Here is a 24,726-nt window from a genome sequence, read left to right as displayed (position 1 = left end):
TGGATGTGAAAGCACTTTGAAAACTGGCACGGGCATGCTGAGGGATTATTAAGTCATGATAATAATAATGACAATAACTGAGAGGTCACAGCAGCCTGGAACCAGGCCCCTGGAGCTCCTGGAAAGGGCAGAGTGAAGGGAGCCTTGCCTTCCCTGACTACAGAAGTTCTGGGGTTGGTCCCACTCTTGGAGCTACCGCAGGAAAAGTCTGGATTGCTGGAGAGGAATTCATCCCAGTCCACAGAAGGAGAAACTGGGCCAAAAGAGGTTGAGGGCCTGTCCTGAGCCACTGAGCTACTGATCCAGGAACAAGAGGCCCGTTGGACTGGAGCCATTATGGCCTTGGTTTTCCCCTCCTCTGGATGGGAACGGCTCAGAGCTGGGGCCCAAGAGACCATGGAAGCAGGAAGCCCTCCTTCACTGTGGTACAGTGGGAACCAAGGCCCCCAGGTCCCCATTATCCCTCCTCATGGGCTAGCCTCCCTGCACTCACCCCTCCCAGAAAGTCCTCCCACATTCCTCCAGGCAACAGGAAACCCCAGCTGCAGCCCAGACTTCAAACGGCTCCTCCCTCTGGGCAGGGGGTGTGGGAGGAGAGGCCAGAGGCCAGAGGGCAAAGGTCAGCTTTGTTCCTGCCCGAGGTGGTGAGGGACCCAGGGGGAGAGAGAGGGGGGCAGGGTAGAGCCCTTGACAGCCACACTGCGTGTGTGTGTGTGTGTGTGTGAATTCCTGTGTCCATCAGGGCATGCATGGTTCTCACTGTCAGCCTGTGTCTGGGGGTAAATGTGTGTCCTTGGTTTCCTTTTGGCTCGAGGACCTGAGTTATATGTCTGAGCGTCTGTCAGTATGTGTTTGTTTGTCTGGGTGCTCAGCCTGGGGTCCCACTGACATGTCTGTAGGTGTCATCACGTGTGTTGATATATCTGGTTCACAGTCCTGCCCAAAGCTCTGTGTTCTCCTATGAGTGTGACCTGGTGTGGTTCTTTGTGTCCAAGAAGGGTGTTCCTCTCCCACCTCTTCCCCTCCCATCCTTCCTCCGTGTTGGTCACCACGGGGTTCCTTCTGGAAAGTGAATCTGACTCTGTTATTACCTTGCTCAAAACCTTCAGTGGCTTCCGTGGCCCAAGGTTTGGAATCCTAGCCCGAGGGCAATGGCAGACAAGACCCCCTGCCTACCTCGTCATCTTCATCTTTAGCCACTGATCCCCCTCAAATTTTTTACTCCAATCACTCCTACTTAATTGTATCTCTCTGCACGGTCCCATTTCCTGCCTCTGAGCTACTTAATTCTGTCAAGTCTGGAATGCCCCTCTCTTGCTTGCTTCTTTCTTGCTAGCAAACTTTCACTCCTTTTTCAGGTCTCCGGTGGTGAAGCAACACCTCTAATGAGAAGACTTCCCCCTGCCCAATTGAGTTAGGACCCTCCCCTGTTCTCCTACGTCTTCTGCCTGTGCCTGTCTCCTTCACTCTCACTATCATTACATTGTGAGATTTCTGAGAGCAGGAACTGTACTGAATTACTGTCTCTCCCATTCTGATGGATTGGGAGGCTCTGAAGGGACCTGGTCCTCCTGTCTCGGACGAAAGTTTTGGATGTAGTGCCCAGAGTGACCACTAGAGGGAGTATGGACACCACGGCAAAACCATCGTGTGTGTGTGTGTGTGTGTGTGTGTGTGTGTGTGTGTGTGTGTGTGTGTGTGTGTGTGTGTGTGTGTGTGTGTGTGTGTGTGTGTGTGTGTGTGTGTGTGTGTGTGTGTGTGTGTGTGTGTGTGTGTGTGTGTGTGTGTGGTGTAATGGATGTGGATGGCCGGGTAGAAGGGAGGCTTTGATACTGTACCTGGGAGAGAACTCCTGGAGTGGATAGTGGGTCCACCCAGCTCAGAACTGGAGCTGTGGGATCCAGAATAGACTCATCCCAGTAGGTCCTGGGGCACCGAGATTTTTCCTCTCTGACTTTTCTCCACAACTCAGGGACCATGACCCTTGGTTTTCTCACCCTCCTACCTCTTGCCTTGACTTTCCAACCATCTTCTTATATGCCTCATCTTTTCCCTCAACCCTCCCATACATAATTATTTGCTCTTGCCTGACTTGGCCTTGCTCTCCCATACCTCTGGACCTTTGCACATGCCATTCCCTCAGTGGGAGATGATCTCACCCTCTGGCTGCTTCATCAAGCAGACTTTTCTTTCACCTCCTCCAAGAAGTCTCCCTTGGCCTCCAGACTGACCTTGCCCCTAAGTGTTGTAATTGTTTACTGTTCTGTCTCCTGGACAGGACCAGCCTACAAGAGACATCAGTAGATGTGTGTGAAATTAATAAATGACTTGGCTCTTTTATGAAAACAACCCTCAGCACATATGGGGCTACCCCCGCCCCCTATCCTCCCTGGCCCTGACTCTGGTTGAGTATTATACTTCCCCATGCTGCTCCATTAAATAAGGCAACGTGACACAGGGGGATGCATAAGACTTTGAAGTCACGCAAACCTGTGTTCAAATCCTGACTCTATCATCCAGCTGGATGACCTTGAGCAAGCGTTGTAGTCTTTCAGAGTCTTTGTTTCCACTTTTGTAAAACAGGAATAATCATACTTCTGCACTGCCTCATGGCGAGGCTCAAATTAGACGAGGCATGTGAAACATCCAGCATTAGTCAATTAGGTGTCCTCCTCCCCCATCATGAACTTGGAAATAAAATTGCCCTCTGAGTCTTAAGCCAGTAAAATCACGCATCACAGAAGAGAAGAGCCAGGTGGGGGAGTGAATGAGACGAGAGATGGTTTTGTAAATGACTGAAGGGTTTTGTGAACGGTGGAAACCGCAATCAAGGTGACCCGCCTGTAATCTCAGGGAGGCAGGGCGAGGATGTGATTGAAATTGAGAAAACAGAGGCCTAATCAATTGCATTGTGCTCTATCTGAAGGGAACAGAAGGATGCACAGAAAAGGGGGTGCAAGGGAGGATTCGTTCGGCTGCACCAGAGGGAGGGACAGGGAACCAGTAGACATAGGGATTCCAGGCTCAGGTGGCTCTGGTCTCTGCTGAGGAGTCATGGGGGCCTGGTGGACTCCAGGTGGCTCACTGCCCTGCTGGGCCTCCATTTAAACTAAATGGATATCCAGGTGCCAGGCAGAGCCCCTTTGGGCAGACAGGAATAGTCTGGTCCCAGGGAAAGACTCTAGATACTGAGAGCACTGATTTTGGAGTCAGAGGACCTGGTTCAAGCCCCTGCTCTGCCATTATGTCTTATAATCTATTTACTTCACTGCGCTTCAGTTTCCTTATTAGTAAAATCAAGATATAATAGCCCTCACCTTATAGGGCTCTGTGCACTTAGTAGGCGACATGCACTTAGTAGGATGTCTGGCATAGAGTAAATGATTTGTAAGTGGTAGTGACAAAGACAGCTAACATGTATTGTGCATTTATTTCCATTTCAAAGATAAAGAAATTGAGGCTTGGAGAGATTAATAGCTTGCACTAAGTGGCACAGCTAGCAAGTGGTAGAGGCAAGATTCACAATACTACACAACAGCTCCAGAACTGTGCTCTTATCTGCTTACTCCATGGCAGGTGGAAACACTAGGCTTCTGGTTTATACATCAGGCTCTTGTGAGTTTGGTTTGCCAGAGAACATGGCCTTCTGGAAGCCTTGGCCCCTGAGAGTTGGAATGTACAGAGCTAAGGCTCCCACTCCTGTGACCACTTCTCTAAGCAGCCACTTGGCCTCTACCCATCTTATCGCTCCTGTTCAGCCATCCCCAGCACAGGGCTGAGCACAGGGAATGCTCCATCTGCACTGGCCACCTCATCCGCTTTCCTTTAAGTCACTCAGCTTGGGGGGTTTCCAGGGACTCCTTCTACCAATATTTCGAGAGAGAAGGATCACCCAGACATCCACCTGGGACAGATAAGATCTTTTCCCAAGGCCCAGAGGCAGCAAGGTCTGGTAGAAAGATCATGGGCCTTGGTGTGAGACCTGGGTTCAAATCCCAGCTCTGTCACGTATATCTGTGTGACCTTGGTACATCATGTAACCCCTGGGCCTCAGTTTCCTCATCTGTAAATGGAGGGGGGCTAATCATAGAACCAGATTCAGGAATGGGTTAAATGAAAAGATGGATGTAAACACATCCGGCATTCAGCTGACACTTAATAAATGAGTTATTATTACTATTATTTCTACCCAGCCTGACTGTGAACTCTTCTAGGACAGGGACAGGTCTTGTTCATTTCTGTGTTCCCAGGGTCCTGCCAGCAAATGGCCCTTCACAGAGTCAATGCTTAGTCATTGTCTGCCAAGCGTAGCAGTGATTCCCAGCCCCCAGACTCTTTCCCCTGGCCATTCCCTTAATAAGTCAGGGGTCAACAACTTCCTGATGGGAGAGGTGGGAATCCTTATTCCCTGTTCGTCTATTTTTTTTTTTTTTTTGCGGTACACGGGCCTCTCCCTGTTGTGGCCTTTCCCGTTGCGGAGCACAGGCTCCGGACGCGCAGACTCAGCGGCCATGGCTCAGGGGCCCAGCCGCTCCGTGGCATGTGGGATCTTCCCGGACCGGGGCACGAACCTGCGTCCCCTGCATCCGCAGGCAGACTCTCAACCACTGCGCCACCAGGGAAGCCCTCCCTGTTTGTCTTGTTTCCACCCGGAGGCACATCAGCTGCTGGAGTCTCTCAAAGGGGGAGCCGGGGGGGGGGACAAATCTTCATTGCAGGGTACATGGCAGGCTGTTAAGCAGCCCCCTCCCTGTCCACTACATGCCAGTAGGAGCCCCCAGTCATTGTGACTAACAAAACTGCCTCCAAACCTCTCCAGAAGCCCCCTGGGGGCACAGTTGCCCCAAGTGAAATCCAATGAGCTAGACTCTCAGGCCTCTCCCCACCCACCCCTTGTCCCTTCTGGGGAGCTGCAGAGGGTCCACTGTGGTCTTCCCCCTGCCCCACTCGGGGAGGCCTGAGGGTCTTCTGTGGTGCCTGTGATGAACAGTAGATCTGCTGAAATCAACTAAAGAATTAGCAAAACCACTGCATGCAGACTGAAAGCTACATCAGTAATGAAGGAGATGTTTTGATCTGCAGTTACCTGTCTTCTATATCCATCTCTCAATTCACCCTAAACTCACAAGGGGATGAGCTTCAGGACTTTGGGGTGTCCTAGGGCACCTTGGGTGCCCTGTGCTTAGTAGGCATTAGGGCGCTCTCTTGCCTCCCCTGCCTCCCAGCGGCCAAAGCAACCCCACTCACCTCCCACCGACCACCATCCCTCCCACAGGAAGGGATTTTCACGGCTCAAGGATTCATATTGTCACTTTTCTTATTTACAAAATCAGTAAACACACACATGATTCAGAGAGGGGATGAGCCCTCAGCAACACTCTCCTTCACCCTGGGCTTGGACCTCAGTCCTGGACTACAGAATCCATCCAGCAGGAAAGGGATCCGGCAAAGTCTTTCCCTCTCTTTGTAACTTACAGACATGAGAGAATTGAGTAGGAGGTGAATTCTGGGGGCCAGGACCAGGGTGGGATGACAGGGTAGGAAAGCAGGGACAGGAGATAAGTGAGGGAAAGGATATACAGTTTTATAAATAACTAGACAAGATCTGAGCATTTCTTTTGTGGGGGGAGTGCAGACAGGAAGACTAGAGGCATGCAGGGGCAGAAGTGGGAAGGGGAGAAATAGAGCTTGGGGCCAGAGTTGGTGAGGGGTTATCTCTGAGCCTTGATTTGCCTCATCTTTAAAATGAATGGGTTGCCCTAGATGATGCCAAAAGCAACTTGCTTGCTCTGACATGCTAGGACTCTATAGGGTTCTAGGCCTGCGGGGCTTTGGGACCAGAGCCCTGGCAATTGGAAGGGCTGGTGAGCACCCCCAGAGAGGTGGTTGATGCCCAAACAGGCTATGTCTCATCCCCAGGCTGGTACTGGGGTTCTGTGGAGGTGAAGTAGTCCTCCAGGAAGGACTGCAGGTACTCGAAGGTAGGCCTCTCATCCGGGTCCAGACGCCAGGTCTGTTCCATGACCTCGTACAGGGATGCTGGGCAGCCTGTGGGGCACGGCATGTGGTAGCCATGCTCCACCTGTTCCAGCACTTCCCGTTTATTCATGCCTGGAGGGTGGGGCTCCGTCAGTCAGGGGGCTTAGCCCCTCCTGAAGAGGCAACCAGGAAGAAGCCCTTCCCATGACCACCCTTCCACCTCCCCACCTCCCAGCAAACCTGGGTAGGGGACTCGGCCCTTGGTGATGAGTTCAGTGAGCAGGATCCCAAAGGACCACACATCTGACTTGATGGTGAATCTGCCAAAGAGGGCAGCCTCTGGGGCTGTCCACTTGATGGGGAACTTGGTCCCTGGGGAGATTGGGGGAGAAGGGAAAGTTAGTGCAGAAATCCCTGGGGACAGCTGGATTAAGAGAATGGCATCTTTAGGACTGGAGACCCTAAGCACAGAGGTCTCTGGGCATAACAGAAAAGACCTGGTATCTAGCTAGCACTTGTTACTGTGTCTAGTATAGTACCGGGCACTTTATAAACATTGTAATAATTCCAATCATAATAATAGCTAACACTTGTATAGCCTTTACCATGTGCCAGGCACCATTTTAAGCGATTTACATGCATTAATTCAATTAACTTTCATGAAAACCCTGTGAGTTTTATTACTATTTTTTTTACTATTACTATTATTATCCCCATTGTGCAGAAGAGGAAAAGGTGGCACTGAGTAGTTAATAACTTGCCCAAATCACACAGCTTGTAAGTGTCTAGGATTCATACCCAGGCATTCTGGCTACAGCATTTTCCCTATTACACTCTATGGTCTTTCACTTGAGATTTATAGCAGTGCCTTGCACATAGTAGGTGCTTGGTAAATATCTGTTGACTTACTGTTGTCTGAATATTTTCATTGAGAATTTTATTGTGAGAAAAGACAGCTCCCAGAGAGGTTAGGTGACTTGCCCAAGTCCACATGGTTGGTAAGTGAAGGAGCTGGGTTTGAACCCAGAGTTGCCTCTTACACTACATTAGAGTGGGAATGTCCCGGATGGTCTGCGGGAATGTGGGGCCCCATGGCAGCCCCTTGGTGCACTGGGGAGCTCTTGGAAGGTGGGGTGAGGCAGGGCACCTTGATGGGGGTTGTATTCATCATCCTCGATGAGACGGGCCAGCCCGAAGTCAGCAATCTTGCACAGCAGCCGCTCCCCCACAAGGATGTTGGCTGCCCTCAGGTCTCGGTGGATGTAGTTCATGCGCTCCATGTAGGCCATGCCCTCAGCTACCTGGGGGCGAAGGTATAGAGAGATGGGAACACCATGGTTTGCGTGGGGGATCATTTGAAAAACCCACTTTCCAGACTGGGGCTCAAAGAGAGGGGCAGTGCCCTGCCTCAGGTCGCACAGATGATCCAGGGGGCTGGGGCTGCACTTCCAGGGGTAGGCTAGGCGTTTGAGGACACAGGGATTTGTGGAAAATAATAGGAGGGGCTCTGAGAGTTAAAGGCTGTTGTCCCAGTTTACCTGGGCTGCCATGTCCACCAGTTGGGGCAGCCTCAAATCCCAGCCCTCCCGGTCCTTGAGGAACTCCAGCAAGCTACCTGGGGAGGAGAACTCAAAAAATCAGCATCAAGACACTACTCCCAGCTCCAGGCTTGCCTTCTCTCTCTTGGCCTCGCCCCTCTCCATGACTCCTCTCACATAGTTTGACCCCATCCCTTGCTCCCAGGCCTCTCACCCTAGATCCGCCCCCGCTCAGGATTCTGCCAGGTGCCTCAACCCTTCACAGATCTCGCCCAGGCCCTACTCTCACAGACACCCTGATTCTGCCCACGTCTCATTTCTTCTCTTCCTCCATCTTCCCTAGACAAACCCCACTAAGACTCTGCCCCAGATCCTTTCTCATCACAGATCCCGCCTTCACTCGCCCAAGCTCCACCCACCAGCTGACCACCCACGAGGCTCCGCCCCCAGGCCGGGCCCGCCCCGTCTAACTTGGCCCCGCCCCCACTCCCAGCGCGCCTGTGTTTTCACTCATTCCGGCCCCTCACTCGGACCCTGCCCATTGTTCCTCGCCCCATCCCAAGTCGCCACCCAAGTTCCTCCCCCAGAGACACGCACCTTAACTTCGCCCCAAATCCCGCCCTTCCAGACTCCGCCTCATGACCCCGCCCCTCACCGTGGCACAGGAATTCTGTCACGATGTAGATGGGCTCCTCCGATACGACTGCGTACAGCTGCACCAGCTTGTCATGGCGCAGCAGCTTCATGATCTGCGCCTCCGCCAGGAAGGCCTTCGGGGACATGGTGCCCGGCTTCAGCGTCTTCACCGCCACCTTCGTGCTGCCGTTCCACATGCCTGTCGGGCGGAAAGGCTTGTCAGGACCGGCTCGCCGCCGTCCCAAGCCCTCGCCCCTGTCTCGGGCCCCGGCCCCCGCTCCCAGGACCTCCGTACCCAGCCACACATCCCCGAAGCAGCCGGTACCCAGCCGCCGCTCGAGCGCGATGGAGCTGCGGCTGATCTCCCAGGCGTCCTTGGCCAGGCCCAGCGTCTGCGGCTTCACGGTGGTGCAGGCCGCCGTGAGCAGGTGGCACAGCCCATCGTTCACCTCTGGGCAGTGGGGGATTGGGAGGTTGGAGGTCAAAGGCAGACCAGAATGGCCCACACATTCCTCACCCCACCCCAGCCCCCAAGATCAGTTATAAGGAACTAGGACACAGCTGAGGTCACAGGCCAGGGCAGAAGGCAACCTGGTCCACTGAGTAGGTGAACATGTTGGTGCCCAGGGAACGAGGTGGCACCAGAGGGAGAGATGATCCCTGAAAGGATTGGGGCCTTCGCATAAGAGGTGGCCTCCAGCTGGGCCTGACAGGTAGAAATGGATTTGGGAATTCCAGACAAAGGTGTGGACATGAAGCCCTCACCCTTCCACGGACCTATCCTTGGCCTAACCAACCAAAGCAGAAACCAGGCATGGATGCTAACCTTCCCCTCAACCCCACAGCCCATCCTCCAAGTCAGGTCCACTCAGTCTCCTACCCAGCTCAGACATTAGAGGGCATCGTTTGGCCATGGACAGCTTCATGCCTCAGTTTCCTCTGGAAACCTACAGAGCAGGATCTTGGGCTGGGAGCCCGGATATTTGGGTTCTAGTTCTGGTCCAGCCACTACTGCTTTGGGAGCCCCTTCTCTGGGCCTCAGTCTCAGCGGATTGGTTCAGGAATCTGAAGCACACGCCAGCCTTGAGGGCTGCCCTCACCCAGGTAGTGCTGCACCAGCTCCTGTACCGAGTCGAACTGAGCCCTCGTGGTGATGTAGTAGCCACCTGTGTCCAGCTTGCGGATCTTGTAATGCTTCACGTGATCGCCTCTGGCCTGGTCCCAATCCCGGATGGACAGGGAGTAGGCACCTGTGGGCAAGGGTCACCTCTGGGCCAGCTTTCCTCGTCATCCCCAGTCTGGGAGCCCAGAGAGGCCCACAGGGCTGGGGACTCTGAGGTTGGATGGCCACATCCCCTGAACCCAGTCCCAGCTTTACCTCTGCCCCTCCAACCCTGTCCCAGTCGTGGCCCTGTCCCAAGCCCCACCCCACGGCTCCTAGCCTCCCCCCTAAAGGCTAGACTTCCCTGTTGTATGGTCAGTGGCACAGCCCCACCTTTGGTGGTCTCGCTCTCTCGAATGAGAAAGGCCCCCCGGGGGTTCCCCGGGGAGAGCAGCTGCCTCTCTGAGTCCTTCCTCCCGATCTTTCCAAAGTACCACCTGTTGGGAGGGCAGGCAAGAGTCAGATACACCCAGTTCAACCCCCAACCCAGCCTCCTGGGAAAAGTCACCTCAGTAGCCAAGATTCAGCCTGATTGGGAGGATCACAGAGAAGGCGAATGTAGAATGCCTGGTACACAGAAGGTGCCCAATAAAGGTTAGACTTCTCTCCACTCTCTGGGTTTCTCTTGAATTTAAATTGCTAGAACCCCGGTCATCAGTGACCTCATCAGGGTCCATCTCACTACCGCTCCTTCCATAGGCTCATTTACAGATGAGGAACTTGAGGCACAGAGAGGGGAACTGACCTGCCCACAGGGCTGGCTGATGAGCTCTACCTGAAATCCTTTGCCACCCACCCTACTTCTTTTCCCACCATCGCAGGCAGTCGCTCAGATTCCTCTCCCTGCACACATCTCAAACCCTTTCCTCATTTGTCGTCCAGATCGACACCCCTTCCTGCTTCTCTTCCCCTCCTTTTTTTTTCCCCCCTCGGCTGCACCTCGTGGCTTGTGGGATCTTAATTCCCTGACCAGAGATTGAACCCGGGCCACGACAGCGAAAGCGCCGAGCCCCAACCACTGGACTGACAGGGAACTCCCTCTTCCCCTCTTTTTGACGGCTGCTGCCCAGCTCTGACTGCTGCTTTTCCTCCACTCTCTTAAATCTGGATGTTGTTCTAAGTCTCTACTTCAACCTCAGACCTCAAGCATCCCTGCTGTCTCTTGGATATTCTTTCTGGGACTGAACTGTAGCCTGAAACCAACTGTGAGAGTACACTGGGAGAGTCGAGGTGACCGTAGGTGTCATAGAAGACTCAGATGTCGTTTGATCACTAAATTGGCCTGTGACCATCTTGGGCTGAATTAAAAGGAGCATAGTTTTCAAATCAAGGGAGGTGGCAGTCTCAGTGAACTCTGGGACTGTCAATCCATACCTGGGTACTACGCACAGTTTGGGGAAGAGGGGAAGGCATTGGCGAATAGCGTGTCCAGGAGGGCAGGCAGGAAAGGAGAAACTGTTGAAGAACTATGCAGACAGAACACATTCCCAAGTTTTATCAATGCTCTGCCCCCACTCACACCCATGACATTAGCTACATCCTTAATAATTGACGTAATCATAACACCGCTTATTTTGTGTCAGGCTCTGCTGTCATACATATATGTATTCATTTAAGTCTTATAACAACACTGTGAAGTAGGTACTATTATTAACCCCCATTAGACAGACGAGAAAATTGAAATGCCTAGTGGTTAAGCAACTTACCCACAGCCACTCGACTCTTAAGCTGTGCTGCCGGAACAGGAACCCAAGCTGTCTGCTCTAGGGCATGCGCTCTTGACCACGACACTGTTCCTAACCATGACACTGCATGGAGTGCCTCTCTGAACTTCACAACACTGCCGCCGAGATGTGGACCCCCAAACCTCTCATCTTCTGCCTCATCACCTCTCCTCTCCTCCACGCCTCCTACCACCCTCTCCAGATGAAGGCCTCATCCCATTTGAGCTCAGGACCCCGTTCACTCCCATCTGCTCAAGGACACCTCTCCCCCACCGACCAGCCCCCATCAGCAGCCTCTCCATCCCACCACCAGCCTCTACATATGCCCACATTTCTTCCTTCCCCAAAGGAAACCGTTCTAAGCTCTATCCTGCCATCAACATTCTGCTATATCTCTCACCTTCCTTCACTTGAAAAAGCACTTCACACTTGGGTCTCTACTTCCTCACCTCCCACTCCCTCCCAGGCTCTGCTGTCTGGCCTCCACCCCCACTTCACATGGAGAGATCTCTCACCAAGGTCACCCCCACTGCCAAATCCAGTGGCAGCCTCTGACACTCCCTCTCTTGTTTCCTGAAACCTCCCCTCCACCCTCTTGGCTGTTCTGACTTAGCCTGGCCTGGTTTTCCAACAGCTCTTTCCAAAGTTGGGTCCTAGGGCCAATCTCTTTCTCACTCTTCTCCCTCTTCCTTCACTCCCCTGTGCAGCTCTATTTATCATCTCCACTCTGAAGAGTCCTGCCACCCCAGCCCAGGTGTGCCCTCTGCAGGAGCCACAGCAAACAAACTAAGGAGCCTTAGTTCCAATGAGAATAAGATGCCCCTTCCTCTGGGCTAATTCAGGGGCATGGCTTGGCATGGGCTGGGCACCTCGCATACAAAGCACAACCTAATCTAATTGCTGGCCGTCTCTTCCATGTGGGTGTTCCTCTCCATGAATTCAACCTAACAAGCTCGCTCATGTATCTGTGCCTGCTCCTGTGTTCCCCACTTTAGCAAATGGCACCCACTCAGTTCCTCAGGAAGGTTTTGGGTCACCCTGGATTCCTCCCACTCCCCATAGCCCAGTGGCAAATCAGTCACCAAGTCCTGGTGACTCCCATTCTGCCGTCTCTCCAATCTTTACTTTTCCCATATATGTATGTATATGTGAGGCTAGATAAAGAGTTTTTATGAACCTCAGTTTCCTCATCTGTAAAATGGGACAATAATAATATCCATAGTGTTACTGTGAGAATTAAATGAATCTAGATAGGTAAAGTATCTGTCATAGTATCTCAATTACATCAAGATACTCCATAAATGATACTTGCCTGATTCCTTAATAGAATTAATTCTAAGTAATGCCCCCTTCCATCTGTTTAGCACTTTACAATTTTTTTTTAAAGTTCATACACTGCTGTTATCTCCGAGAGGCTATATATATATAATGCTTAGCAAATGTAGCCAGACTATCTGGGTTCAAATACCAGCTCCACCTACTTACTAGCCATGTGAACTGGGCAGGATATTTAATTTCTCTGTGCCTCAGTTTCCTCATTTGTAAAATAGGATTCTATTAGTTTCTAACTTTGTTAATGCACAGGAAGCACTTTGAATAGTGTCCAGAACATAGTACATGCTAGATAATATTTACTTACTCTTAGTGTCATCATTATTATCTTTTTATCCTCACAAAGATCTTACAGAATTACAGGTAAGGAGACAGGCTCAGAGTAGAGCTGTGACTTGCCCAAGAGGTGGCCTTGAGTCTGGACTCCAGGGTCCTGTCTGTAAGGCTGGCCTCCCCCCAACCCCTACTTACTCTTCAGCCTGGATGGAGTCCACAGGGGCCACGTAGTTGCTGGGAATGTAGCCAGTTTGTCCAGAGCTGAGGGACCGAGCCTCCCACCAGTCACCCTCGCTGAAGGCACAGAACAGGCGTCGTCGTTGGCAACCCAGCCCCTGGGGCACCATGGGGCCAGGCAGGGTCACGCCGAGGATCAGGTGGACACTGGCCCTGCCAACCCCTCACCTTGGGTACACACCCTCCCCAAGGCTTTCGTCTGTTCTGCCCCAGCCACTGCAGCTGCCCCGGGAGCTTCTCCCTGCTGAAGGAATATGTCTGGGGACATCTGGGCCTCCTGGCTTTCTTTTCTGACACTTCAGCTGGGCTGGGGTTTGGGCGGGCAGTGGACAGCTAACTAGGTCACTTCTCCATTAAAAACCCCTCCAATGGCTATATTTCCTTCTTGATAAAATCCAGACTCCTCAAGATGGCTTAAAGAGCCCTGCAGAATCTGCTCCCACCCACCTCTCCAGGATCTGCTCTCTCTGTTCTGCACTTCATACTTTATGGCCCACCTATACTGAACCACTTGGTGGTTTCCAGAAGTCATCATTTAGTTTCGTTCTCTCTAGTTTCATTCTCTCTCGCTCTCTCTTCCTTTTTTCTCACCCCTTCTTTCAATGTCTATTCATTTTTCTAGTCTCAGCTTAGAAATCCCTTCCAGAAAGCCTGCCCTGATCACTACTACCCTGGAGACCATGGCTGGTGTTCTTTCTGTGCCCGTAGTTCCTCAGGCTTCCCCTACATAGTAGCAACCACCCCGGCCTGTGATTGTCAAGTATCCCTCCCCAACTAGGCTAGAGCTTTCTGAGGACAAGGAGCAGGCAGGATTCCTCTCTGGGTCCTGCTCCCGGTCTAGGCCGTGTCCTGAGCTGGTGGCCTGATCACTTACATGTTGTTCAGGATGTGGAACTTCTCGCCCTTGGCGAAGGTGAGGTCATCCTCTGTTCGGGCCTCATAGTCATAAAGGGCGATGAACAGGGTCACCCCAGTCCCTGCAGAGTCAGGGCTACTCATCAGGGGGCACCACAGGGGCTGTACCCCCAGAGTCCTGTTCCACAGCCAGGCACTACGCCTCCCCACTGCTGCAGTGCACTGGCTCGCAAAGGTCTTTGGAATGCAGTGGATTTCTGCTTTGGACGTGGATTCAGGACACACACCTTCAAGCCCATCCCTCCCCCCTTGGGGGCTCCCTGGGGAGTCGCTTCTGCTCTCCCCCACCAAGCAGACTTCCCACCGGCATCTGTCATCAGAGTCCTTCTCTCAGACTGGGAACAGAACTATGTCTCCCCCTCAGACTGGGGTTTCTGAAGGTAGGGCTGTACATACTCCCTCAGACTGTGCGCTAAAAGCAGGGCCGTGTCTCCCAAATCATAATGGAGGCTCCTAAGGGCAAGTCCAAGTCTCTCCGTCCCCTAGATCCTGCCAGGGTCCAGTCAGTGCCTGACTCCAGCCCATTGGACTCACCTGAGATGCCCCTGATGGTGCCCCCATTGAGGAAGGCGGGGCTGGCGGGCTGAGGGGAGAAGTTGTTGTAGTTGGGGATATGGGCGAAGGAGGATGCAGGCCGGCCCTGAGTAGGGGCAGGGCCACAGCAGTCTGCAGCCCCGTAGCCCCTGAAGTCCTCTTCCAGGCCACCATCCTCCTTGGGCCCCGGCTCCAACTTCTTGCAGAACACACAGCCCATTCCACGTGCCCTGCTACAGAACGGGGGCATGCTTCACTTGGGGCCCCTGCCAGATATGCCACCCTAGGCACACATGCACGTACGCTTGCACACACACACTCATGCAGGCATGCAGCTTTCTCTCTCAGGCCTGGAGTAGGGGGTGTCCTCCCTAGTGAGGGATAGAGGTGGGGCAGGGCCACCGTTGCGTCCACCCCCCCAGCTGCCTTAGTGTGTGTGGAGAGAGTATGTGTCTCCTCCACGGGGCTGGTTTTCTGCTTCACGATGTTGCTGTGTTCATTTACATATTTTTGCCTCCTAGCGCTTCAATGTGTTGGGTTTCCGTGACTCCGTCAGAGTGCTCGTGTGTGTATCTCTGAGTATTTGTGAGTTTGCTGGTGTGTGTGTGTGTGTGTGTATGTGCAGCCTTTTGTGAATGTCTGCGTCTGTGTGTTTATGTGAGTGTGTGTATGAGTGTGTGTATGTTTATTGCATGTGATGACTCTGTGTGTTCATGTCTGTATGAGTATTACGTATGCATGTGTTTCTGTGTGAGCGTGCATGTGCGTGCCTGTGTGTGTGTGTGTGTGTGACTGTGCATGCAGGTGGGTGTGTGTGAGTGGGTGCCTCTGTATCTGTGTGTCGCGTCTGTGTGCATAGCCCTGAGTGGGAGTATTTGTGCCTGTCTGCGTGTGTGTATCTGTGTGTGTAGGTCTGTGTAAGTAGGTGTGCATGTCTCTGTGGGTATGTGTGTGTCTCTATGTGTGTGTGCATGTCTATGTATCGATGTGTGTTTGTGTGTAAGTGTGTGTGAGGGCTGTGTGCCTGCACCTGGAGCTTCCCTGCAGAGGGGGATCAAGGCCATTTCCTGTCGTGGGTCCAGCCTCTGGCCTTTCAAGCTGCCTCATTCCGGCTCCCCCATCTGTTACCTAGCAACAGGGTCCTTGTAGGGGGAGGGGGCTGTGAGGAATTGTGGGGCCCAGAAAAGCCACCCCTACCCCATTTCCTGACCCTGAGAGCCCTCAGTCCCCATTCCTCCCACTCACCCCTCAGGCCCCTACTCCTGGGTCAGTGGGGCTGCGGCATGGTCCTTGGGAGGGGCCAGAGACCTGAAGGCGAGACAGAGGACACGGAAGGTGAAGTCTCTGCCAGTGTTCCTGCAGCCAGATGCCGGCGCCTGTCCTCTCCGGGAAGCCAGGGGGCCCGGGCTCGGCCCTAGCGTGCCTTCTGCCTTCATTTTCCTTCCCACAGCCCCGGCTCACTTATACATCCACCCCCAGACAGGACACGCCACCACACCAGCCCTCTCGCACTCATATCCACCTGACACACCAACACATAGAGTAGCACCCATGGCAGCACACAGTGACACACCAGTACTCACAGCGCACACTTGCATGAGTGTGCTCACCAGCACTGCCACACACCAACACAACTGACTCTCACACGAGCCCAGGCCCTGATGCATGGTAGCACACACAGGCACACACACGCCACAGGCTGCCTCTCAGGCTAACAGACTCGTACACTCACACACTCGTACCTTTGGGTTAGACTCATGTCTCTAATAGGATTTCTGTCAAGCCCTGCTCAGCTCACTACAGGCCTATGGTCACTGTCTCCTAAAAACAAGCCCAGCCTCCGGGCGCTGCCTCTGTTCCCACCCTGGGCTGGGTAAACCCTGGCAACCCCAGGACTATGTCTGGTAGCTGAGTGCAGGTGGACACCTACCTCCAGAGCTTGTTCTTATCCCCACATCAGGGGAAGGCCCAGGTCAGAAGCCAGAGCCACCAGGGTCCCTTGGGGAACCCCTAAGTGAGCCAAGCCTTTGTGTCCTCTGAGCGACACGGCAGGCAGGTCATTGAGCAAGGGATCTCCACGCCCCTCCAGAAACTCTGCCACTGCAACACTCAGAGAGGAACTGCTGGGGAGAGGGCTCGGTTTCCTCAGATATGAGATATGAGAGGGTTCACCAACCCAGTGAACCCTGATTTCTCCCAGAGGGGCCCAAGGATCCTTGGGACAGGTGCCCGGTCTTGCTTTTCTCAACTCCCAAGTCCAGTTCCCTTTATGGATAGCCTCCCCCCTCTTCTCTATGGGTCCTGCCCCTCCTACCCAGCACGACTCACCTCTTCCAGGAAGCCTTCCTGGATCCACTGGATCCAGCTGCTTGGCTGACGGCTCTGTCACATCAGTGCCCTGACTCCCACTCTAGACCCACCAGCCTGTCTCATGCTCCACTGTAACCATTCTCCCGTGTGTGTGTGGGGGGGTGACACCCATGTGGTGAGCTGTGAAGCAGGCTGTGGTTTGAGCCCCAAAATAGGCCCTGTTCACCAAGCCATTGCCGAGGTCTTCACCTCAGGACCCCTCCCCTGGGGTGAAGCCACTGTCTGAAGGGCTACAGGGCTGGTTAGACTCAGGGAGAGAATAGACGTGGAGGTGGGGGGCATCTAGAGCTAAGGCAGGGGATTTCAGGCACTGAGGAAACAGATGGGGGTAAGATGAAAACAAAGGTTATAGGGTGAGAATGGAGGTCTTCTCACAGGAAGACACATTGCACGTCTCAAACAACACAGAGCCCTACACGCAGGTCCACACGGCCCTCCCGACACCTTCTCAGACGCACACACGTCACCTCAGCTACACGCAGCGCCTCACACAGGGACTCTGAGCTCCTCTGTACAGATTCACAGATGCAGACATCTGTGAATACACACACACCTTCAGCCCTCACCCATCTACACACACACACACACACACACACACACACACATGCACACACACATGCACACACACACAGCCTCTCCCAAAGAATAGCATATGGAGGATTTATAGCACTTCCTCTGTGCCAGCCACTGCATTCAACGCTTTATATATATATATTACCTCATTTTATTCTCACGGCAACTCTACGAGGTAAGTATTATAATTATTGATAAGGCGACTGAGGCACAGAGAGGTTTAGAAACTTGCCCAAGGTCACACAGATGATGTATCCTGGCGTTTGGTTCCAGGATCTGAACCACTTCTCTCCATTGCCTGGTCACAGACACAGATGATTACAGCTATTCCTGCAAGCATGCACAGGTGCACAGAGCCCCCAGAGGGAAACCCAGAGATATATGTAGCTCCCCCATCCCTGAGTCACAGACCCACACAGAGCTCCCCTCTGTAAGAGATACAAACTTATACAACCTCTTGGGTCCCCACTTAGATACAATGCGGCCACTTCCAACAATACACAGGTACCTGTTACCACAATGTTTTCAAATCAGCCTAAGGGGAGCCCAGAATTCTGCACGCCTGGAGTGGAACGTGGGTTCAGAAACTGTCAGCTTCCGAGAAGGAGGCGGAAGGCTCTATGGGCTTAGGGAGAGCCCTGGCAAAGCAGCGGGGGCAGGGGTGAGGGTATCCTGGTATACTGACTTAAAAGAAAAGGGGGGAAAAGGGCCCTGATTTGTAGCAGTTGCTGATTTCCATGGTGTAAATATTCCCACCATGGCTGATTTCAAGTTACTGAAGTGACTTCCTGAACGCTGGGCTGGAAAGAGATTCGCAGAATCAGCTCCCAAGAGCCAGTACCAGCTAGCTAGCTCCAGCATATCACTGCCAGAAAGAAACAAAGAGAAGAGACAAACAGACAGAAATGAGAGGTAGAGAGACAGAGAGGGACAGAGACGGAGAAAGAGAGAGGCAGAGACAGAGAACTAAAGAGCTAAAGCTAGGAAAGAGAGAAAGGGAGCAGGTAGGGTCCTCTCTGCTTGGCATCTGCACGAAAATAGCCCCCCAGGACTCTGTCCTCACCTAGCTCTGATCTCAACTACCAGCCACCAATTCCTAGGAGGGTAATTTGACTTCCTAAAAGTCTGGGGTGGGGGGGCAATGACTATTAGTTCTAAAATGCTAATTTATTAAACACCTACTCAGTGCCTGACATTGTGCCAAGCAATTCCCATGATTGATCTCATTTAGTGACCCTATGAGGTAGGTTTTATTTTTACCCCTATTTTACAGATAAAGAAGCTGAGTCACAAAGGTGTTAAATAACTTCCCTAAGATTAGCTACATAGCAAGTAAGGGGAAGCTAAAATGCAACCCCAATCAATTTGGCTCCAAAGCCCGTCATAAGCGATGCTGTATTTTGAAGTCCTTGTGAAAGCAATAACGTATGTACCTTAATGAGCACCTACAGTGTGCCAGGCCCTGTGCTACATGCCCTGAATTCTCATTACAGCCCCGCGAGGGGAAGTGACCTGCCCAGGGTCTCTCAGGCAATCACTGATTTTCATAGCTCTTAGAATCTGAATCCAGGTCTCTCTTTTCTCAGCGCTGATCTAGGCTGCCTGCTAACACCAGAAAGGCACTAGCTCAGAGAACGGCTACAAGTGTTCTGGTCGCTGCAGGGAGTTGAGTCTGTTAATAAACATGCCTCTTGAACATCTGGTTGACAGGAGTTGGTTTCCAAAGTCTGATCTGGATCAAAATCAGGTTGTGGATGTCAGAGCTGAGGTCCAGTCCTGGACCATGTTGTTCCCACCTTCAGCATCTCCCTCTGTGTGGTCCTACCCAGCTCTGGGGCCTTGGGTGAATAATGTGAGCCCTCTGAGCCTCAGTTTTTGCATCTGTACCTTCTGTACAGTTAGTGGGAAGGCTCTTGCCCAGTGTGGCTGAGTGAGGCTGAGAAGCATATGCTAGAATGACCCCAGGGACCATTTATCAGTCTACCTCCCTCTTGCGTGTAGGGGGGAAGTCACTTGCTGGAGGTCAAACAGCCAGACAGGGGATTCAAAGCCAGGATTATTAATTTGGGTCCAGAGTTCTGTTCCCGGCTATGCTCTCCAAAGCCTGAGCAGGAGGTCATGCTGTCCCTGACTGGTGAATGTCATATTTCCTACCCAGCTCCTGGCCAACTGATCACACCACCCCTGACATATGGCAGCTGGCCACCCAGCAGGGAACCTGCCTCCCTCCCACCCCTACTCCTGGACATAGGAGCCCCAGGCTCACCCATCTTCCTTGAGGTCCATACTTGTCAACGCCACATCAGGGCTTTGATGGAGACACAGGACGTCCTGTGGGATCTGAAGACAGATTTCGCCTCAAATTCTACCCTGCCTGACAACTAGCTTGAGACATTGGGCAAGTCAGTTCACTTCTCTCTGAGCTGCAGTTCCTTCACCTAGAAAATAGGAATCTAAATCTCTACCTCATGGGGTTGCTTCTGCGCATCAACTGCAGTCAAGCCCCTGAAAGCACAGGGCACTCAGTAGTTGCTCAGTGAACTTTCACTTCTGTTCCCTTCCCTTGGGGAAGCCCCCTCTGAGGCTGAGGGAGGAGGAGCTGCAAGGCTGAGAAGAAAGAGAAGTGCTCTGGGTGCGGCGGGAGGGCTGAGCTGACCCAGCTGCCTGGGGGATTTCACCATAAGGGAACTGGGACTGAACAGCAGCAGGAAACCACCATCCAGCAAGAGTTCCGGCTCCTCCTCAGGGCTCTGGGCTGGCCAGGAGCAGGCCCAAGTCTCAGCCCCGCTGCACACCGTCCCTCGCCAAGGCCTGACACCCCTGATGAATGCTTCCACCCCTCACTGGGACCCTCCATCCCTCACTGGCTCTAGTGCCCTTACTGAGCCCTCATCTCCCTCACTGAGGCCCTCGCCTCTCATAGGACCTCCAACCATCTCGCACCATTCCTGCTTGAGGCCTTACCACCCCCAGCCCTGAACACCCAGGGGCTGAGGCCATACCAGAGTCTGACTCTGCCACCCGTAGGGCCAGGTGCCTGCAGGGGGGAGAGGGGCCACACTCACTTTCCCCTCCACATGGCCCTGAGGGCGTCAGCTGAATTTCCTCCATTTCTTGTGGGTAAAGGTGGTTTCTCATCTGTTGCTGAAAACCTACTCATTAGCCTCTAAAATAGGGGTCTTGAGGGAATGGAGATTCTTGGGGGATGGGAGCCATGGGTGGCCCAGGGGGAGCTGAGGGAACAAGAGCCTAGATTCCACTGTGTGGCCAGACTTCCCCGGGGTCCCATGGTAGCCCAGCCTGGTCTGCTCTGTGCAGGAAGGGCCCTGGCTCCTCCTTCCCCAGTTCTGGGGTCTCCCTATCCATCCTCCCAAAAGTCTGGCCACTTCCTTTGCCACGTCAGCCCCAGGTGGCTGCAGAGAACACCCAAACACCCACACATATGTTCACATGCCCATGCTCATTCACTCAAAGCCCAAAGCACATCCACAGACACTCTCCACCCTCACTCACCACTTCACACCCACTGGGGAGCAGGTGCCAGCCATGAAGCCCAGGAACCCCATACCTTCTTCCATCACACCCCTCCTCACCCGCTCCCCCCTCCAGAGGGCTACGTGGGATTTGGTAGGGTTCGGGGGGAACGCCGGCCTCATCTCTGGCTACTTCCTTCACCACATCAGGGACGGGATGCCCTGGACTCTGGGTCCCTACTGCTAGCCAGTCAGTCCTTCACTCCCAAACCTCCATCTTCCCATCTTAGAAGTGGGAACACAGCCCTGCTCTCCCACCACCACACACAGATGGAAGGATGCCAAAGGACTCAGGGATCACTGGTTTCAATAAAATGAAGTCTCCATAAAACTCATATTGAACTTTGTATTATTTGGAATTGAGAACGGCAAAACTTGCTGACAAACCAGTGCTTACACCATGAACATAAACACAAAAAATAGCAAAAAAAGGGGGGGCAGGGGTGTGGGGGACATATCTCAAACCTGCTGACTTTCCCAGTATGGGGCCTCAACAGACCCACAAACATTTATTTCACTAGAAGTCAGCTGTGTGCTGGTTCCTGGAGGCCCTGTCAGGCTTCTTGGTCCCGCTCCATGCTTTTGGGAAAGTGAAGGGGTGATAAGTCTTAACCCCTCCAGCACACTGGGCAAAAACTGCTTTTTGCACCTGGTTCTCATGACTGGGGATAAGGTGGGGAATGGGAGCTGGGTAGGGGCAGAGATAATGTCCTACATAATTCAAATGAGGAAAATGAGGTCCAGAGAAGCCCCATAACTTGCCTAAAGTAACACAGCAATCAAGATCCCAGTCTGGCTAAGTCCCTGAGAATGCAGATTCCCCACCTCAGGATCCCTGAACACTGAGCATCATTGCCTTACTCCTCTGTCCCGCAGGCCGCCCTCGACTGAGGACCCAAAATGGGGGGGGGAGGGGAGGGGACCAAAGGGGGCACCGCGGGCGTTGAGTCCTGCTGCAGCCAAGCGCTGGGCTCGGTCTCTCCGCCCTCTTGTTGCCATGGAGACAGCCCCTCCCTGCAATCGCGGTCAAAGGCAGGATTTCCGTCGGGGCGGCCAGCAATTCCCGGATCCCGAGAGGAACGTGGACCGAGACCGCCACCGCGGGCCAGGAGGGGGCACCCAGAGAGGCCCATCCCTGCCGAGGGCGGGGACTTCCCCAGGAAACGGGAACCCACGCCTCCAGCAAGTTGAAGGAGTCCCCTAGCCAACCGGGACCCGCCCACCTGTGCTGGGCGGGAGAGTCTAGGGGGCTGCAGCGTGGCAGCCTCCCCTCCCTTCCCAGCTACAGACTTCGCCCCCAACTTCTGCCGATTCCGGATAGGGGGACTTTCTGGACCACCGGAATTGCGCCCCACGTTCTGCGTCCTCCAGAAATGGTTCTCCTTGACCCCTTTCTGGCAAACTCCCTCACCTGATTCTCCCAGGCCCCCCAAATAGTAGTTCCTCTCTTCCAGACCCCTCAGCTTCTCCCCAAATTCTCGCTTTCAAGGTTCCCAGGCCCTTGTGGGGGTCCCCTCAGTTTCCCTCACCCGACTCAGCCCCTTTCCCAAATTCTATCTCTACAGGTTCCCTCCGTTTTCCCCACCAGACCATTTTGGGGGGTCCTTTTAGTTTACTTTCCCCATATTCCCTCATCGCCCTCCCCAAATTTTACCGGTTTCACTCTCCAGGCCTCCTCAGTTTTCCTTTACAGGCTCTTTTCAGAGCGGGGTCGCTTTGGCCTTCAACTCCCTCAGCAATCTTCCCCAAGTTCACGTCCCCCCACTCCCCAGCAACCCGGACCCTGGGGCCTAGGGCGGGCTGGGGGCGGGGCACCGCCTGCCCCTCCAGCCCCACCTGACTGCACCTACCTGGTCCCAGGGGACACCGCTTCTGACCGACCCCGGGGCTAGCCAGCCGGGGCTCCCAGCAGCCACAAGTACCGACGGGGGTGGGGGCGAGAAAACTGGGGTGCTGCCCGCCTCTGACCGCCGCCCCCTCTGGGCAGAGAGGAGGAAGCAGCCTCGGACTTCTCTTATTGCAGCCGCAGCGGCGCGGTGGCGGTGGCGACGGGGAGAACTTGCAGTCACGCCCCAGCCCCAAGCCAGCTGCCCGCAGCGGGGAGGGGCCCTCAAATCCCAGGCCCTCCCGCCCCCATTTCCCACCTTCCCCCGGGTTACCGCGGCTCGGCTTTCCCAGGCCTCCCCCTGCACCCTGGCTCCTGTCCCCAGACCTGAATCCCCAGCACAACCTTCCCAAGACCCCCTCCAAAGGGGCAGGTTCCTCACACCCAGAAGCACCTGCTCTTTTAAAATCATGGCATTTGAGGTTAAGAGGGGCTTTTCTCTATCACTGCCCCACCCCGCTTCTGCAGCTGAGAAAACTGAAGACAAGATGCGGACAGACCTTAACCCAAATTCTCACAGCCAGTTGACCTCAGACTGCTGTCACCAGGGCCACTTCGGATCCAGTCACCACACCTTGCCATCCTTGGGGACTGAGCGCCGTGGAGGCAGGGATCTAGGACAGTGGGGAGCAGCAGAAGACCCTTCTCTTAGGAAACTGCTTTTCAGAGGATCAGTCACTGGGCTACACTGAGGAAGCAGGGAGATGTCAAGCCTCCCCCCACACCCAAGTTTTAGAAAAACTGAGTAGCATCTTCTATCACAGTTCCAGCCTTTCCAAGGTCAGGGAGGACCCTGACCTCCCCTCAACCTGGGGTTCAATCCCCCCACCACCACCACTATTACTTCTTCAGCCTTCAGCCAGGACCAGGAGAATCCCTCCTGTCTGGGGAGGAAGAGATGTGTGTGGGAGGGCTGTTTGGTGGAGAAGTATGTGTGTTGGGATATAGTGGGGAGGCAGGGAGCGTGTGTAAGAACAGGTGTGTGTGTGTGTGTGTGTGAGTGTGTGATTGGAGGCAATGAACGTGATGACTGCAATTTTGGAATCAACAACTGGGACACATTATGCAGGCACATGTGCTTCTGTGTATGAGCAGGGATGCGTTTGAATGCCTGTGTGTGTCTGTGCACACGCATGGGCTCACGTGTGTCTCAATATGCTTGCGGGGTGGCAGAGAACAGTGGGGTGCAGGTAAGAATGGCTTTCTCTTAGGATAATGGGAGGAAGGATGGGGGGAGGAAGACACAGGGGAGGAGGTGGAGGTGCAGGGACTTGGGAAGGGTGGCGTCACCCTGGCTGGACATCATCACCTCCACCATCAAGCACTCCCTGGCTGGCTATTGTCCCACCTGTTCAGTTAACAAACAAACATTTATCATTGCCTGTCAGGTGTCAGGCTTCGGGAGCACAGACATGAAAGAGACTGGTCCCATCCCTGGGGATCCCCCAATCTATCAGGCTCTGTCATCCTTCAAGGGCTGGCTTCTTATCCCCAGCTGAGCACTCAGCATCATTTTCCTGGGGTGTGCGGTGTGGGATATGTTTTCCTCAAGGCCAAGGACTAGACCTGGCTCTTGGCAATGCCCCTGGAGCCCAGGCAGGGCCTGGCACAGAGAGGCAGGTTCTCTGGGTACAGGAGTGCATGGATCAATCAAGGAGCAAAGGAATTAATAGGTAAACAAATGAAAGCCCAATGAAAAAATAAACGACTGAATGTAAGAATTAAAGAATGAATGAAAATATTCAAGAATCAATGAATAAGCAAATGAACAGAACAGAACTGCTTCTGCTTTTTTTTTTTTTTTTTTTTGCGGTACGTGGGCCTCTCACTGCTGTGGCCTCTCCCGTTGCGGAGCACAGGCTCTGGACGCTCAGACTCAGCGGCCACGGCTCACGGGTCCAGCCGCTCCGGGAAGATGAGTGGGGCACGAACCCGTGTCCCCTGCATCGGCAGGCGGACTCTCAACCACTGCGCCACCAGGGAAGCCCTGCTTCTGCTTTTAAGATACAAATCAGACCACATAAGTTCCTTG

At 53.6% G+C, this 24,726-nt stretch overlaps 1 protein-coding gene across 6 annotated transcripts; it reads right to left on the bottom strand.

Annotated features, from left to right (window-relative positions):
- Window positions 1-5,299: 5,299 nt before the first annotated feature.
- On the bottom strand, window positions 5,300-22,808 carry FGR (FGR proto-oncogene, Src family tyrosine kinase). 6 transcript variants are annotated; one of them, XM_070045676.1, is made up of 14 exons: window positions 22,660-22,802; window positions 19,543-19,616; window positions 15,579-15,641; window positions 14,334-14,566; window positions 13,759-13,861; window positions 12,843-12,941; window positions 9,649-9,752; window positions 9,254-9,403; window positions 8,449-8,604; window positions 8,173-8,352; window positions 7,518-7,594; window positions 7,127-7,280; window positions 6,220-6,351; window positions 5,300-6,111 (listed from the first exon to the last, which is right to left on the bottom strand). In XM_070045676.1, exons 4-14 carry the CDS (start codon window positions 14,551-14,553, stop codon window positions 5,903-5,905), a joined length of 1,584 nt encoding a protein of 527 aa, XP_069901777.1. In that variant the 5' UTR covers window positions 14,554-14,566; window positions 15,579-15,641; window positions 19,543-19,616; window positions 22,660-22,802; the 3' UTR covers window positions 5,300-5,902. The 6 variants fall into 6 exon arrangements, with proteins under 6 accessions (XP_069901777.1, XP_030728719.1, XP_030728746.1 ...); XM_030872859.3 differs by lacking the exon at window positions 19,543-19,616 and having other exon boundaries at window positions 22,660-22,808; XM_030872886.3 differs by lacking the exon at window positions 19,543-19,616 and having other exon boundaries at window positions 14,334-14,563; window positions 22,660-22,808.
- Window positions 22,809-24,726: the final 1,918 nt, after the last annotated feature.

The sequence above is a fragment of the Globicephala melas genome, chromosome 1 (genome assembly GCF_963455315.2).
Source record: "Globicephala melas chromosome 1, mGloMel1.2, whole genome shotgun sequence".
In the NCBI taxonomy this organism is placed as follows: Eukaryota; Metazoa; Chordata; class Mammalia; order Artiodactyla; family Delphinidae; genus Globicephala; species Globicephala melas.
The sequence above is the reverse complement of the archived record's forward strand: the minus strand, read 5'-3'. Positions and strand labels throughout refer to the sequence as shown.